The 18076-nt window shown below is 35.6% G+C and overlaps 2 protein-coding genes across 4 annotated transcripts in view; one reads left to right on the forward strand and one right to left on the reverse strand.

Moving 5' to 3' along the window:
- LOC137396946 (uncharacterized) overlaps positions 1-13000 on the forward strand; it is a 47260-nt gene extending 34260 nt beyond the window's left edge. For all 3 annotated transcript variants that reach the window (XM_068083232.1, XM_068083233.1, XM_068083234.1), the window contains 5 exons: positions 1684-1844; positions 2089-2206; positions 4530-4697; positions 4877-4954; positions 12559-13000. In XM_068083232.1, coding sequence (XP_067939333.1) covers positions 1684-1844; positions 2089-2206; positions 4530-4697; positions 4877-4953 — 524 coding nt within the window. In that variant the 3' untranslated portion in view covers position 4954; positions 12559-13000. The remainder of the gene's footprint in view (positions 1-1683; positions 1845-2088; positions 2207-4529; positions 4698-4876; positions 4955-12558) is intronic.
- The window catches only part of LOC137396947 (arylsulfatase B-like), a 258649-nt gene that overhangs the window by 152108 nt on the left and 88465 nt on the right, over positions 1-18076 (reverse strand). The window lies entirely within an intron of this gene.

Below are 18076 nucleotides of genomic sequence, written 5' to 3' on the forward strand. Positions count from 1 at the left end.
CAACAAAAAACCTGTATCGCTGAAGATTTGATCTTGGAACCTCCCGTTCACAAGGCGACAAACTGACCCATTAACCCTTTGAACCCTAAAGGCCGGTATTCCGGCATTGCGTAGGGTGTGTCATAAACCCTAATGGCCGAAATACTGGCTTTCATATGGCTTTGTTTACAAAAACAGTTTCTAAGTAACAGCGTAACCCAATCAAAATTAATTCTTGCACAGGGTGTTAGACTAGAAATTTCACTTCCATTTCTAAGTTTTCAAATATCTTGATCTACTCCCTTTATTATAATAACAAATCTTATTAGAACGATATCATGAACAAATCAGTATGACTCATTCCTTGGTAGGTTATAAATGATTGTGATGAAAATGAAGAGTTTTATGATACTAACTATAATTATCCAGTATATTTTGAGTCATGAAATGATAATAAACATGTGCTCGTTGAATATGATTCTACTGCAAATTTTTTTATTAGTTTTTAAAATCGTACGAAATTTTATAGTTTTAGCCTGAATTATGATGAAATACTGTTTTTTTTTCTGTTGAGATTTGCAGTGGCTTGCTCAACTATTTCATTGTTGTTTTACCAAATATCATTGTATTATAAGCACATTTAGATAGATTTAATAAAATTTTAAAAACTTCTAATCATTGGACAAATTGTCCAGGGATACTGACATGCATTGACAAAAATGGCTAGGGTTCAAAGGGTTAAGCTACTTGGAATAAAATGGATTCATTGGACGATATGAGTAATTATCTGGGTTAAAATACACATGGCGACTTTGCGGTCGGCGCAACGCCGCTAAAAGCTCACTCTCAAGGTTCTTATTAGTGAGTTTAGCAATACGGATACTAGCTATATATTAACTAGGATTAGCTAGGATATTAACCAATGGCAACTATATTACCTGCCACTGTTTATAAGGAGTTTTCTAACACCCGTGCAACCCTGGGAATTCGGCTAGTTATGATGTTCAAAATGTGTTTGGCTTCTTAATATATGTTGGCCAGCACATATTGATGCAAAAGGCATTCAAGTTAATGCTTGTATGTTATACCTCGCTGTCCGGGTATTGTTGCTTTAGGATTTCTGTCCAGTTCGGAGTGATGCCCGGATGTTTAACAATGAAATGGTAAAGCTCACAATAGCTATAAGTTTATAATGAATTGTTGTGCTGAAATTTGTGGGTAACACTAGAAAGCTTCTATTTTTGTTGCAAGCCATTTTGTTGGTCTATTGAGGCATAGTGAACTTCTGTTATTGATCTAATCTAGCAAAGTGGTTCTTTTATTGGTCTATTGAGGCGTAGTGGAATTCTGTTATGGGTTTGTTGAAAAGTTGACTTCTGTTAGCGATATTTTCTGCCAGACAGCCATAGTCTATCGTAGCAAGCAGTCCTTGCTGATTGGTCTATTGTTATTTATGTCTGCATAACCTGGTTAAGCCTAGCATAAATTATGCATTGTCATGATTGGCATAGTCAACAAACGTGCAGGATTTGATTGGTTGAACCCAATTATCTTTTTGAAAGTGTGAATATCGATGTTCTAAGGAAAAGAATGTTTAAGTATTTTGAATTAAAAAGCATAGCTATTTTTCAAATAAAAAACATATATGCACTATGGCAGCTATGTATTCTATAATCTCACACTCGAGTTGGTTTCTATGTACAGCGACGATCTGGCATGTTACACTTGATGGGCAGCCAATAAACCAGCCTCTCTCTGAGAGTGACAAAGAGCATGAGCTTGCATTAGCTTTGGAGGTATTCAATAAAATTGAAGCAGAGGCAGAGATTCTGAATGCGGAGTTCAATGCAGCAAGCAGAACAGAGGTAATCATAAACTGCCCAGTTTAGCCCGAGTTCTATGACCCATTAAATTAAGATTCTCAGGGTTACTTGAGCTGATCTCAACCTGAAACAACTAGTTGTGTGTTGTATGATGCCAACTCACTATTTATGCTATTGTATGCTGTTTTAACAATTTTTTAATAACAATTTTTCTTGCAAAGTTTAATGTTACTGTGTAGAACTTTGTGATACAGCCAGTTATATATTATTACTTCATCCTTTCCAGGAAAACCATCATTATCTCCTCCCTGCCAAGTCTCCGCAACAGGAAGTGAGGCTACCAGATCCTCCTGTTGGCAGGGACGATTCCGATGAAGAGGCACCTAAATCTTTATTTGGGTTTGGTGAGTTTGGTTTGGTTTGCGCAGTTTAAATGTCTGGCTACACACACTAATGAAATGTCTTCTTAGTCTCACATTGGAAATGCGTCTCTACCCTGGTAGAGATAAAATCAATGCATCTTTGATTGGCTGAAATAGTTTTATAATCAATGGTTTCAATTAAATTCTATTTATTTCCAATGCAAGCTAGTTGAGTTCACAAGATTGGCCTCTGAATGACGATGACAACAGTGCTTTATACAAACAATTGTTTATATGAAAATGAACATATTCTCACTACTATAGATAAAAGCCGCTAGTAAAAAGTAAAACTGTTTAGGCCCGTGCACACTATCGCCAAAGCCTAAAACAAAGCCTAAAAGTAGCATAAAAATCACGCAGTGAGTCATATTCTCCATTGCTAATGTTGGCTGGAAATGAAGAGAAGATAATTCTCAATTCGTGCACCATAACCCACATCATACTCAACTTCTCCAACTTCTTCAACGCTGTTGAAACTAGTGATATGATAAAATTAAACAAAATAATGGAGCAAGCAGAACAATAGCCAAGTAGACAAACCACTCAAGCCATTAGGTATGGGTGGTTGTATTCAGTTGCTATTGATCATGTATTGTTCAAGGCAGGGATCGGAAACTATGGCTCTCACTCAATTCATATGTGGTTCTTTTGATGATTGTATCTTGCTCTTTGATAAATCAGTGGAAGAATAATCCATAATTTTGCTATTAATTTAATGAACATAATACCTCCTATAATATAAATTCCAGATAACATAAAGGATTTATGTCAAGCTTTGCGTCCTACTACGTAAAAAATTCTATATGCCGTGAAGCATTAAATCGAACAAGTTCTCAATTTCGATTTGAATGTTACTCAATCTCACCGCACTTGTGAAAGAAAAAACGACGCACGTATAGCATTATATCTATTCTATATACAACTTCCATAAAATTTTAGTTCGTCGTGATAGATCGTCAAATGTGTCGACAAAACAGAATAGGTAGCTGTGCAATTGTTAACGTATACATAAAGGCGATCGATTGGTGCAGGTGTTACAGCATCGGTATACCAATCCGAATGTCACGAGTTGGACTATCGTTAAAAGTTTTCTTTTATTCTAACCTTGACCATAGATACAGGTAGACGAAGAACTGGTAGTACTGCTTTTTTGTAAAACATTTTGTTGTTCTGCCTTCTTGTAGACTTGTAAAATGTTGTTATTAGTTTTACTTTGCAGAAAAGACTTTCCTGTTTAGAAAAAATAAGCAATTCGTTGTAAACAAACATCGAATATATTTTATTCGATTGCGAACAAAATGGTTAGTTAGTACAAAATAAACGAAAAAAATAAATCCAGTTTTCTTATTTTCAAACATACTAAATTTGGTGGTTTTCTTTTTCCATTTTATGTTTTTGAGATTTAAAATATACATATGGCTCTCCTAGAATTAAATTTTGAAACATGTGGGTTTTTTGGCTCTCTCAGTCTAAAAGGTTCCTGACCCTGGTTCAGGGTATGAAATTTCTATAGGCACACCGTCTGCATTAATAGGAAAGTGATCAATGTCAGGAATAGTTGATCAATACATGTGAAGGAAATATTTGACCTGAGATGGCTCCACAGACGTCATGCCTTTGTCCTCATTTTTTATTGCTGCCAGTGGGTGGTCAAGCCAACCCCTGACCTTTGTGGCGTGGCGTGTCCGGTCCCAATTGATTCATAAATATGGCCGGATGTAACACACACCAATAAAATTTAGAGAAAACACCATGTCACAACACCGTACAACCAGATCAGCAGTTTTTGCTCTTTCTTAGTTAGTTTACTGTTTGCCTTCATGCAATCAACATATCAATATTTTGCTTCGATCATATTTCATTATTCTATATTCAGCTTATATTCAACAATGTGCCTGACATTGGAGGCAAAAGGTCAGTCAACCGCATATGCATATTTCTATACTTTCTTGAATATTATTGTTATTATTTGGCTTAAATCATACATTCATTCATACGTTTTATTATCGTGCTAATTATATCATGTAATTGCATTTAATTCTATCAAGGTTAACTTGTAGTTTTATCTTAATATCGTCTATTACAGACTTCACGGCAGATGCTGATGTTAGATACATATAGTAATAAAGTTACACAATTAAAGCATCACCAGTAGAAGCCTTATTCTCTTCTAGTCAGCACAGTTGTTGCCGCTTTTTATAAGTGAAGTTTTAAGAACTTCACAATACATAATGTGCCATGTTCCTGTTATAAAACCTAGAGAAACCTGGTTAAACCCGTCTACCGGACTGTTACGTACTTGCAGGCTCTGTGAGAAAGATGTTTGGTGAAATAACGAGAGGCAAATTGAGAAGAACCAAGTCTACAGACATCCTTGGAGATGGTGCTACCGCGGCCCCATCCTGTTCTCCATCAGCCAAATCTTCTCAATCAAAATCCTTCAAGCACGTCAAAAGCAAAAGTTCTTCAAAAGGTATGTGTATGTGATTACAGAAGCAAACTTAAACAGCAACTAGTGATGCATCGAATGAATGAACCATAGACATCTTTATAATCTTCTCTAACAACTATATCTATTTTAATTGTAATATATTATTTTTGTTGTCCACGCAAGTCCTGTTGCAGCATTTTAATTATAATATATTATTTTAGCCAACAATGAGTTTGATGTAATAAAGACATCAGCTAAAACTAAAGAATTCACAAGGCAGCCCTCCAGCAAGTCATGAGGTAACATCAAGTGTTGTATTCCCTGGTAGACTACTTTGTTGTGTTTAATATTTGAAGGGATTTGAATATCTTAAAGGGATTTGCCGACCTTTACTTGGCACGATCCAGACTAATAAATAAAGAGAAGAGAGTGCGTGTAGTTTCATTCAGCTTTTAATTCGAGAAGGAAATTTCACTAGCCAAGGAGTGTATGGCTATCTGCTCTGCTCAACTAAATGAGCACACTCCTTTATATACAACTAGCTGCATTACCCGTGTTCGGGAACAGATTTACGTAAAGCAATAGTTTTATTGAGAGTTGTTTTTCATACTGTAAAACAACTCCAAATATACAGTCTACCGACATTGTTGTCCTGATCAAAGAATGCATGCACATATACATGTCAATGTTGGGGAGAACAATGGAAATCTGCAATGTGTCTTACAGTTAGATGCGTGTAAAATCTAGTAAATATTCTAGATTCATGTGTCTAGATTCATGCATCCGTTCATACCCGTCTATATTTGCAGTTGACGATCGCGCACTTTTGCCGCTGAGCCCCCACCTCGGCTGACCAGTCTTCACACGCCTCGCAGTTGACAATCGCATTCTTGCACTCACCTCGCAATCAATCGCTTTGCACTTACAATCAATCGCCTTGCAATCAATCGGCCCGCACCCACCTCGCAATCAATCGCCTTGCACTCTCTTCGTAATCAATCACCTCGCACTCGCCTTGCAATTAATCACCTTGCACTCGCAACCAATCGTCTCGCAACCAATCGCCTCGCAATCAATCGCCTCGCAATCAATCGCCTAGCACTCAATCGCCTCGCACTCAATCGCCTCGCACTCACCAACTCATTCATCCGGAAAGCCGCGCCTGTAGACTCTTGCTGCACTCGGGGCGAAAAAGGTAACCCGCGCATCCCCGAGTGACGCCACGGTCCCAAGCCTAGCTGTGCTACCCGGCGTTGCCCGGGTAGTAAAAAAGTCTTTGCACAGAAAATTGATTTGTATTTAACATAATTTTTTATAACAACATTTGCCATTCTAACTTTCAAACTACATATCATGAAAGAAGAGTTTTGTGTAGTTGAAATAAATTAAGAGAGAAAATAAAACAACTGTAAAGGTTTTCAAACTTTTTCACACAACTACAACTTTCAAACTTCATATCATGAGGAAAAGGTTTTGTGCAGGACCACTGATTTAAAAATAAATAAAACAACTAAAGGTTTTCAGACCAATGTAAATTTAAAATTTCATAACTTTTAGCGACCTATATCTTTTGATAACGTATAGTGGAACCTCAGTTCTCGAACATAATCAGTTCTAGAACTTCGAGATCTGAAACAATTTTTCCCATTAAAATAAAATGATGTAAATTTTAATCCGCTTCAAGGCGAGAAAACAACTTCGGTAAAGTATTTTTTCAACATTTTACACCATAAGCTGTACTTGTACCCGGGTAATAAAAAAAGTCTTTGCACAGAAAATCTATTTGTATTTTTAACATATATAACAACATTTGCCATTCTAACATTCAAACTACATAGGTAACATGAGAAAACATGATAGGTAACCAACCTATCATGAGAAAAGTGTTTTGTGTAGTTGAAATAATTTGAGAAAATAAAAACAACCGTAAAGTTTTATCAAACTTTGTCAAACAACTGTAACTTTCAAACTTCATATCCTGAGGAAAAGGTTTTCTGCCAGTCTAATAAATTAAAAAAATGAAACAATTGTAAAAGGGATTAGATGTAAATTTCAAATAATTAGCAAGTAATAGCTAAATTAAGTTGGTTTTGTAACAATTACAATAAAAGATAATACGGTAATGATACGATTAATACAAACTGAGAAAACAAAATAAAAATCATGAATATGTTGAATTAATAGTAGCAATTCTTGCATAAAAGTGTGTGGGTATAAAAAGGTTACTGTCCCATCAGAAACTATCCATCAATTCTTTGAATACGACGATACTAAAAAATATGACGGAATATCATAGTATTTTGTAGTTGAAATTTTATTAAAACAATGTCTGTCAAAAATTGTTGAATAAAAGAATAATATTAATAATAAAGATTGGAAACTAATCAAGTAATAATAACAGTGATAGGAAAATGAATGTTTAAACTTCAAACACGATACTCAATTTATGTTTAAAAGAATGCAAGTTGAAATAATAACAACGATGAAACAAACTTTAAAAAACTTATATTATAAAAAGTTTATAAATGTAATAAGAGAATTTAAATATCTACTATATGTAAATGTATGCAAATATAAGATAGTGGAGAATAACTGATACTTGCAATCTTACACGATAAATCTTACAAATGTTTGTTGTAAAATGTGAAAATAATTACGAAAAACTAACTGGTTAGATTTAACAGGAAAGGTGTGTAAGCTAATACATCTAGCTGTGCAACCCAGCGTTGCCCGGGTAATAAAAAAACACTGAACAGAAAATTGATTTGTATTTAACATATAACAACATTTGCCATTTTACCTAAAACAAATGTGAAGGTTTTTAAATTTACTTTGTCAAACAACTTTTAAACTTCATATCATGACAAAAAAGGTTTCGTGCAGGTCAAATAATCTTTAAAAATAAAACGACTATAAAGGGTTAAGACGTAACAGTGAAATAATTAGCAAGTAATAGCTAAATCGAGCCTGTTTTGCTACGATTACAATATGAGATGATTCGGTAACGATACAATTAATACAAACTGAGAAAACAAAATAAAATTCGTGAATATGTTGAATTAATAATAACAATTCTTGCATAAAAGTGTGTGTATAAAAAAGTTACTGTTTCACCAACAGCTATCCACCAAAACTCTGAATACGACGATACTGCTACGACGATATGTTATGTAAAAATAAAATATTGTAGTGTCTTTGTCTGATCAAAGATGAGAGAATATAGATGTTACTCCTACTCGAGATAATACAATTGTCCGCGTGAAAAGTAGTGACCTTAACAGCGATTTAGCAATTGAAAAGCCAGAAATAGAGGTTCACAAAAACGGCATCGTGTTTCATAGAATTAATAAAATTTAGTCGCCAAATTCTAATATCGAGAGAGTCTATTGTCGATATCGTTTTGCCGAAAACAAATTAGCCCTAATACGTCGAGGACAAAAAAGCATCGCGTGTCATGTAGCTAAAAGAAAGCCACAGAGTTGTAATTATTACATCATTTTGGGGTGAAAACGGCAAACGATGAATACCGTACAGGATGAAAATATCCGATGGATATAAAAATTCGCGACTTCGCGAACAGTCAACTCCGCGAATTATTAAATTCCGTGAATAATTAGTTCTATTTTTTATCACAAGGGAGAATAACTACTGCATCAAATTGAAAACTAGTCGCTAGGCTAGTTTTTAATATAACTACTAAACGTAGGTGAGTTCCAAAACATTTTTAAAATCATTGCCTAGGCTTTGAGCTCACACAATTGCCAATGCATCAAATTTATTTACAAAATTATTCAAGGTTGTCACAAGATAGGCAGAATGGCGTCATAGCGAAAATAGCCACTAGGCAGAAGTACTAAACGTAGCCGAGTTCCAAAACTTCTTTAAAATACTCGCCGGGGTTCGAGTTTTATTGCCATTGCAGCAAACTTTACAAAATTATTCAAGGTTTTTACAAGTAGTTCGGCATGGCTTCATCATCGCAAAAAAGCTCTCCTAGTCTTTATACATTGAAATCAACTCCATCAATCTCGAATACCGAAGTTGAGGACGATCATGATTCTGATCTGGACATTATGGTATGTATTTGATGTGCAGTGCAGATACGTTTTTCCATTATTAACTGCATTAGTTAATTCTTTTGTTTAAAACTGATCGCTTTCATTAAATACTTCAGCTATTGTTTTTGTACTTCATTGACACTTGTTAAGATTTTTTTCTTTTTTGTGTTTACTGCAGTTTGAGAATAAAACAACCTACTCCGATTACGAAAACTAGAGACAAGTAGTAATATTCATCAAGGCAGGAATATTGGCAGAGAAGCAACCAGTCAACCTAGACCCCTTCATTGACAACAACTCCTTGATATCGCTGCAGCAAACATGATTAAATTATATATTTTATTTCATGTATAGATATATTATAATTTATTACAAACTTCAGTGTACAAATAAAATTTTACAAACGATGAATGGAGTAAATATAAACAGTTTAGTATATATTGCGGTTGTCTAGAGCAATAAAATTAAACTGATACGCTTGATAAGTGAATACTAGCGTGTAATGGCGCTTTCTGACTAGTTATCTTGGTAATAGCAGCTCTACATCGCTGTCACTGTCTTGGGTAGATGTTAAAGGCGATTCTCTTGCTACTACATGGCTGGTAAGGAAGTTATCATCAGAACTCTCCTCGTAGCTTACTATTGCAAAGTTCTGCCGGCTGGCCAAAGATTTGTGCTCGTAAAGGCGTTTTTGCTCTTTTTTTAAAATCAGATATATTCTCCTCGTAAGTAGCTGCGGTCACTTCTATCTGAATTTCTAGACTTCCCTGAATGATTCGTGATCTTCTAAAAATGACATACACTACCCTTGCAATCATTGTTCTTCCGTGTATGATGAAAAATCTCTCTCACACTAAAACAAATAATGAATTGGTAGGGATGGAAAACATGAATATTGTGTTTTACCGAAGAACCAAAGTAAGATTCAACTAATTTAGTAAATGTGAAAAACTCATTACTTACCACAAATTGTTGGTTCATCAAAGGCCTCCAAATCTGTGAATATTCGTGAAAACCTCTGAATGCAACAAAGAATTTATAGCTTAGTACGATCCACTCGTAGTTGTAAGCTAAATAGAAAACGAAACGCGCAATGCGCGCAGCCGCGCATGCGTAAGGTTAACTCTATTGCTAAACGTAATAGAGTTAACTTTTCCTAGAGAGTGGCAGTTTTCAGCCGCGAATAAATTCATCCGCGAATATGCATGAAAAGACAATTTTCGCGAAATATAACTCCGCGAATAAATTCATCCTGTACGGTAGGTTATGAGGCGCAATAACCGGAGATTCTCGTTAATGCGCCCTAGATACTTAGTAGCGGCTAATAGTCCGAAAAGTACGCTACTCTATAAAGCGGACAGACATATAGATAGACAGACAACGATTGCCGTTTATATAGTAGATAATATCAACCGTCCTGGCTAACGGCAAACGGTAAGAATACCGGCTAACAAGGTCAATAAATAGGACCGCTAGCGGTTGGTATGACAACAATATAAGTGACAATAAGTGTTATGACGGTGTATCAGATATAACAATGGCATAACGAGTGAAACAACGATATAATAAATGGACAACACATACAAAAAATAAAACAACAACGATAAGTGATAGCATAACGATTAAAACAACAATATAATAAAAAGGACAAGACATACAATAAATAAGAAATGCAGTGTCATGGCCCAGCGTCTACCAAAGTATTATCTCCATTTTATTAAATTTTTTTTCAGTACAAACCAATACAGGTTACTTATACAAGCCTTAAACATACTGATATAAACCTTCAATATAATTATATAGGTTTTAAACATAAATTATAATACAAAATATAGCACTGAAGCAACTTACGAACAAATTCACCTTACGAACAATCGTTCGGAACGTAACTCGTTCGTTGGCTGGGAACCCTCTATATTGCTGGAAAATCTCCATTTAAATCTGTATTATATGGAATATACTAGATGAATATAAAAAAATCAGCCTATATACAGTGAGAGGTAATGTAGCTGCCTACCACTTGCCATTAACCTGGCACATTGCCAATGGCTAATTTAAACAAGCTTTAGTGACTTTGGCCGTGGTGTAATGCAGAGTCACTATGCTATTTTAACCTAGATAACCACTCAGATGGCCCATTGCATCACCCGTAGCTCAATTGGTTAGTTCATTGCCTGGTGAAAGAGGTGTTCCGAGATCAAATCTTATGCGATACGGATTCTTCATCTCAAGAATTAATAGTTATAGCTGGACAGACCGAATTACTGGTGAACAGACACTGAGACCATAGATACAGTCAAACATGAATAACTTGCCCTCGGATAGCTCGAACACATGGTTAACTCGAACGGTTTTGTTTGGTCCGTTCCCACACAATGATAAACTGCTTTAGATAACTCATCCTCAACTTCGTTAACTTGAACAGTTTTTGCCCAACGGCTACCGAAACGGTTGTTATCACTTTAGAATATCACTTCATTCTAAGCCATAGAGATAAACATCAACCTTTAGTAGTTCTTAGGCGTCGTTATTACCATCATAGGCAAAATATTTTTGTCAACGACTTTTCAAAAGGTTTGGTACTACAGTCTAACCAGCTGTAGCACCAGCACAACGGAACAGTGCCTAACGGCACTGTTTCGTATTAACCGACGCTTTTTAACCTAGTGCCTAACGGAACAGTAACGTTAGGCATTGTTTCATTTTTTTTCACCGCTAGAGGCGCACTAACCGTAGATTATGGTTAATGCGCCCTAGCGATGAAAGAAAAAGCCACAGAATAGCCTCACCCTTATATAAGCCGCATGGCTCAAATCATCAGAAAAAAGTAGCGGCTAATAGTCCGAAAAGTACGGTAATATAAAATCCTTATTAGCGTAAATGTTCCAGGAATGAAATATTTACATTGTAGGAGTGTCTACTGTATTTTGCTAATGGTGCTACATCTATAAAAATGGCACATCTATGGAATGCTGCTATAATATTAAGAAAATGATTCATTAGATCCTTAAAATAGACTGACTAGCTCTATGAAATAGACTGACTAACTCTATGAAATAGACTGATTACTGTACACAATTTGTTCGATCCCCTAATTTGGTTGCCCGATTTATTTTTTATGCCCTTTCACTCCATCCCAACAAGTTTAAGTCATGATCAGCTCTATTAACGCAGTTGGAATACCGAATCTTTATTAGTTAAAGGGAAACAATTCTGTGCTAGCCTCTGCTCACAACCGCTCTTTCCTGACCGCCAACATTTGTAAACAAACACTCAGTCTTTGCTATTGCAAATGCTGTTAGTACAAATATTTGTTCAAAGGAGAATAGAATATAAAAATTAGCTGTTTAGAAGAATGATATGTATAGATGCCGGTAAGAAAAAGCGTTTGGAGGCATGGAAGCGGGTACCACATTGACTGCGATTGAAACTTGTCTTGGGAGAAATTGAATTCAAGGTTCAGAGGCTAACCATTACACATAGAACCATTTCGTATTTCTACTCAAAAACTTTTTTTTTAAATAGTACAAATGCATTGTCTTTTGGTTTCTTTTAAAATAATTATATAGCATTCATTACTACATTAAAATTGTAAATATTATTATCATTACAAACAACGATAAAAATAGTAACATTTCTCCCTTGACAAAGATGAAGAAAGTTTTTCCCTTGACATAACTCTATGCCTTAGACTGCCATAATTATGCATGCCTACCTATATAGTATTTTCATGGTCAGGGTTGGTATAATAATCTACAAACAGCCATTGTCTCTCTTGTAACACCCACTCATGCTGAGAGACTTCATAATACACTGACCCTATACCCTGGTTTGCGTTGTTGTAGATGGAGCGAAGTTCATAGCTAGCTGTTGTATGGGTGCCAACGTAACTGATTCCTCCTAATGGATGTCATACTATATGAGAGTTAGTAAAATTGTCTTTAGTAAATTAGTACTTTAACCAGTGCCGCCATTTGCTCAATGTGTACATAACCATTCTTGAGGTCTCGGCTTACATAGGACCTGTAATGATCCATGCAGTGATGGTTTCAGCTTATTCTCAGACTTTGTAGATTTTCATCCGCTAGCTCCAATATTGTCAATTCTAGTCAAACAGTAAACCTTATTACTTTTTTAATTTAGTGGAACAAAGGCTAGTCTCGATATTATCCTTTACTCACTCATGTGCAATCAGTGTCATTATGGATCTTTTTAAAATGTTCTTCTGAGTCATAATATTATTATTATATTTTTAATTTATCTTTGTGTAGGTTTTTCAATAAAGAACCTAACAATTTCATTCATTGGCTTACCTTTACCGCTGCATTGTAACTGAAAGAAGACTGACAGTACACTGTTGCTATGGTGACTACTTCCATCCATACAAGATTGATTAGTTACATGTATGTCACGCAACTGGAAACAAAATAGAAATTGTTTCGTCAAGGCGAGTTAGTTAGCCCACACTGGAAACAGTACTGAAAATAATAATATGGTATATATGTAGAACGTGTTTGTATCAGGTGGTAGCAATAGAACTGGCAAGTGTAACAGCTGATACTAATGGCGGGAGTAAGTGTAACAGGTGATGGCAATATCCCTGTCAAGTATAACAGGTGACAGTAATAGCGCTGACAAGTGTAACAGGTGATAGCAATAACATCAGGAAGCATAACCAGAGAAAATGGCATCTTAATGGCGACCTACGCTGATACATTTAAAATAACATAAGCCTTTGATTTTAAAAATGTAATATGTCATCAATAAGCATGTCAGTAAATATGCCTTGTGTCATTATGGTAAACCTATAAACTTCTTTCGCTCCACAGAAAAATGATGTTTCAGTGTGCCTCTTTGCTCATTGTGTAAGCATGTTCCATTGTATTAACTCACTTCTGGACTGCAGTGGCATAAAATTATTATTCAGTCTAGAATCAATACCTTGAATAAAGTAGTGATAACCATTGTACAGAATTACATATCATACAAGATATTGGGGATAGTTGCCAAAATTTTAGTTTCTGCTGAAAAATGATAGGCAGTCAGTCACCCAGGATTTTTGCAGCAGGTAAAATCATGTTATTTCCAAATCGTGTAATGTTCTAGGATTTAAATCTTGTTCTAAGATTAAACCCAATGGTGAATGTGAATTAAAAAATCGTTCTGAAAACTCATGTTTGTAGTCAAGGTAATGAGGCTAATTGGATAATTACACCAATGAGAGCAAACCATAGATATATATACCTAGATTGGCCAATAATAGCTAGCCCCATTGGTGGCCTTGTCAGACTTAAATGCCATGACGCAACGTAATCATATTGTACCTTATGCTTGACTGACCGCAAGATTCATCATTAGTTTACAATGGCTGAAGCTGAGAAGGGTGTGTCAGCTGCTACTAAGGTGAGTTTTCTACTACTTTTAATATCAAAGATAGGCTTGGAACTCCTAAATATCAGCTGTAAGGCTTTATAGTAAAAACTAGAAGTTTTCATACCAATAGTGAACATATTTTCCCCATATTTGACACTTTGAAAAAATTATTGAAGACAATCAAATCAGCAGACATCATTGTTTGTCAAGTTACTATCAACTTCAACTTGTTTGATTCATTAACTGATTGACTCTCTCTTAAAAGGTTTCCTTAACTTTGCCCAAGGAGCTGCTTGTGTAATACTGCTACTTTGTGATGCTTGAGTCATTAATTTGGATACCATCTTGCTATAAATCACTAAGTCAGAATGGAACTCATATTCATTACTATTTTGGCAGCGATCTCACCATTATTCATCAAGCTCACAGTCATCTGAGAGGACTAGTAAGAATTGCTGAGTTGCTTTTGGATGTTCCAATTATCCAAGAAAATGCCCAGAGAAAAGCTTCCACAGGTAGGACAATATAACAAACATTCACCCTGCTAATCGTTGGGAGAATTCATGAACATACTACATGAGCATGGCTTGGAGCATGGCTATCTTTGGCTATAATCAGGCTTAAAAGTTTCCATTATTTGACAAGGTTAATGCTACACTTCTCAAAGGCAAAAAGTCAATAATCCAATGAGCAAAAAACACCACTAATTGTATGTATCTTTTATTACTTGTTAAGTTTTGCTACTGCTGCTGATCGCAAGGATGCCTGGATTAAAGCAGTGAGACGAGATCAGTGGACCCCAAGTAAATCTTCTGTACTTTGTTCAGACCACTTCACTAGTGAAAGCTACCAAGTATCACCTGGTATTGGGAAAAAAGCTAGATTGAAGGCCAATACCATACCAACATTAGAGTTTGTCTTTTAAGACATTGATAAAATTCAAATTTATCAAAGACAACTGTTGTAATGAAGGATAACTTATATCTCCCTCTCTCGCAAATGCTAGCATTAGCCGCTATTGTATGTATTTAATTTTACATTTTAAATAATCACATTTCCTTGTATTATTTTTTGATTGTTGCTTTTTGAAAGCATGTGGTAAATTATGACAATAACCAACATCTTCTTTCTGTTACAATATTTTGTTTTGAGTGTTTTATTTGCATTTTTAGAGTATGGAAACCAAGCAATATATATTTAATTGTTTGATATGTAAATAAATTGCACCAACATGCGAGTATATTAACATACGCGCTCAGTCTTGGAACGCATTAAGCTCGTAAGTTCAAGTATGACTGTATAAGTTTTTAGCTTTTAAGAGCTTGTAATCACCTTCTCATATATTTCACACCTACAACACAACAGAGTAAGGCATGGTGAATCTTATGATACCAAATAACTGCAATGTGAATTTTGTTGCAAGTCAACCTTTAACTTGCTTTTGCATACTGTACAAATAACTTGGTATTGCCCTTTCGTGACTGGCTTCTTAGTGGTGGCAATTAGTGCTAGCCTGGCAAAGTTTTTCACCAATCCAGCACTACTAAGCAACACTCTTGTCGCTTTCTTGCTGTGGTTGCAAACCTCAATCACCACAGGCGAAGACAAAGTCAAGCCACCCTGATTCTTAGCTGTAATTAGGGAATTCGTTGCTTGGTTTACATCAACGTTGGTAACATCCACAATGCTAGTGATACAATCATTACACTTCAGCTTTGGTGACCTAGCCAGCTGTAAAATAATCATTCTGTCTCATTTTTGACTTCAGACATACTTGCATACTCTTCATATTTAGTCATGTTTAGTTCAGCATATTAGTCTATTTACCTAGCCAAGGTCTGGCTCTTTGAGTGGGTGGGCTATTTCCCCTCCCCTCTCCATTCCCCTTCTCTCTTTTCCCCTTCTAACTTATTCTTTGGAGAAGGGGAAAAGAGAGAATGGGGATAAGAGAGGGTTGCGAATAAAGCCATGATGGCTCATGATTTGTGTGCAACAATTCATAGCTTTTATAGTTTTAATCTATGGTGGTTATCAGATATTATCACAGAATTGCTTTAGTTTACTGGATTATGTATACAAGAAGGTTTTTATGTGAAAATAAATGTAATTTTGTTACCTTCTTCCCATTAGATTCATTGTAAACAGCAGTGCAGTCAAGCGTGAGGTACAATACAGTGACGATGTGTCGTGCTATTTTGGTCTGACATGCTTTTTCCCTATTGGCCAATCTAGGTATATATATCTATGTGTTCTAGGATTTAAATCTTGTTCTAAGATTAAACCCAATGGTGAATGTGAATTAAAAAATCGTTCTGAAAACTCATGTTTGTAGTGAGTCTGATAATGAAAATTTGAAGCCATATTATCTATTGAGAGTGGCACGATCAAGTTTCTGGGTGGTGGTAGAAGTGACCACCAAAAATATTGCAGATTTCCGCCATACTATTCACACTTGTTTTCACATGTAACAATAAACAGATCAGCTCATTATTGCACCCCGTAACATGAGAAAGCTTCTTTTGGCTTTAGATTCTCACAAAAAGTATAAACTTGTTAATAATCTATCTCAAACTTTACTCAAAACTTTGGCAACCTGAGCTGAAAATTTAATAGCTCAACTCGCCTTCTACTCTTTAGACACAGATCAGGACGCTATGGACAGAAAAACAACCAATGTGTTACCCGTAATATAGTGCTACCTTAACTCTCTAAGTTATAGTTAGAAAATTTGTGTTTCTTAAGTATAACTATAGTTAGGATTAAAAATTTTAGACTGCCAATTCTCAAGGTATATTATAATAGCTCTATTTCATTGATTCAAGTACACTAATGTCATTATAGTCCACATTCAATGGCCATTCAACATAAAAGCGGCATACAGTACAATACAGTGATGTAATGTCCATGTAACATGACAAGATTGTGATCCTCTACAACAAGGTTGTCTACAACAAAGGCTAAGATCAGATTACAGCAAACCAATGGCAGTCAGCATTTGTACTGCCATTGTAAGGGCAAAGGCTTGATCCCAATTGGCTGTCTCACTAAAAATGACAGCAACCAATGGCAGCATATCTTATCAATGACAAAGGTCAAGGTAATGAGGCTAATTGGATAATTACACCAATGAGAGCAAACCATAGGTATATATATATCTATGGAGCAAACCAAAAGCAGCATTTCAACAGTTCTGTTCAGACAGTTGAGATATGAGATATGCCAGCAACTTTCCTTATCTAACAACAATTGAACATTTTTTTGTCGTGAGAACGCCTCCTAAGTCCTGCTGCCCGTAGACAATGGATGGCAAGAGAAAATCTCTTATGGACTTCGCCTTTGCAAAATCAAAAGCCAGGTTAGTCACAATACAATTCATATAAAATGTTATGCACAATATAGACCTCACCTAGTCCATTGAATCAAATTAGATCTATACAAACCATGGTTACTTGTGTCCGGCTATTAGTGAATTGAGCCAGCTGGCTTTTGAACCACTGCCACGCACTGGGTAGTTTAGGGATGAGACACGGGGTCAATATATCATAGAAACATTGCATTAGCGTCTAGCAATAAATTGTTTGACTTTGTATGAAACTGTTGAACCTTTTACATGGAGGACTAACCATGAATATGCTCCAGGAGAACTATCTGCTGGCCCTGATACCGAAACCTTGCAGGTGAATAGGTAATATTTTTAAAATTCAATGAGATTCTGTTTGTATAAACATAGCCAAATGCACCCATTCGATCTTAAATTTTATTGATATCTTATTTACTAGAAATTCCTCTGTCATACAGCCCATGACCTGATAATGGAATGAGTGATAATAGAAAAAAGAAATGGTAGTGCTGGTTGTTGAAAAAGTAGTTGTCAGCAGGAATTTGCAGAATCTAACTAGGTTTTGATAGCGATCTTTAACAGAAAGCAAGTATGAGCGTTCACGCGCCTGTAGGTTTTCTGCAAACTGGAAAATAAAAAAATGTTCTCAT

This window comes from Watersipora subatra, chromosome 5, assembly GCF_963576615.1.
Source record: "Watersipora subatra chromosome 5, tzWatSuba1.1, whole genome shotgun sequence".
Lineage (NCBI taxonomy): Eukaryota > Metazoa > Bryozoa > Gymnolaemata > Cheilostomatida > Watersiporidae > Watersipora > Watersipora subatra.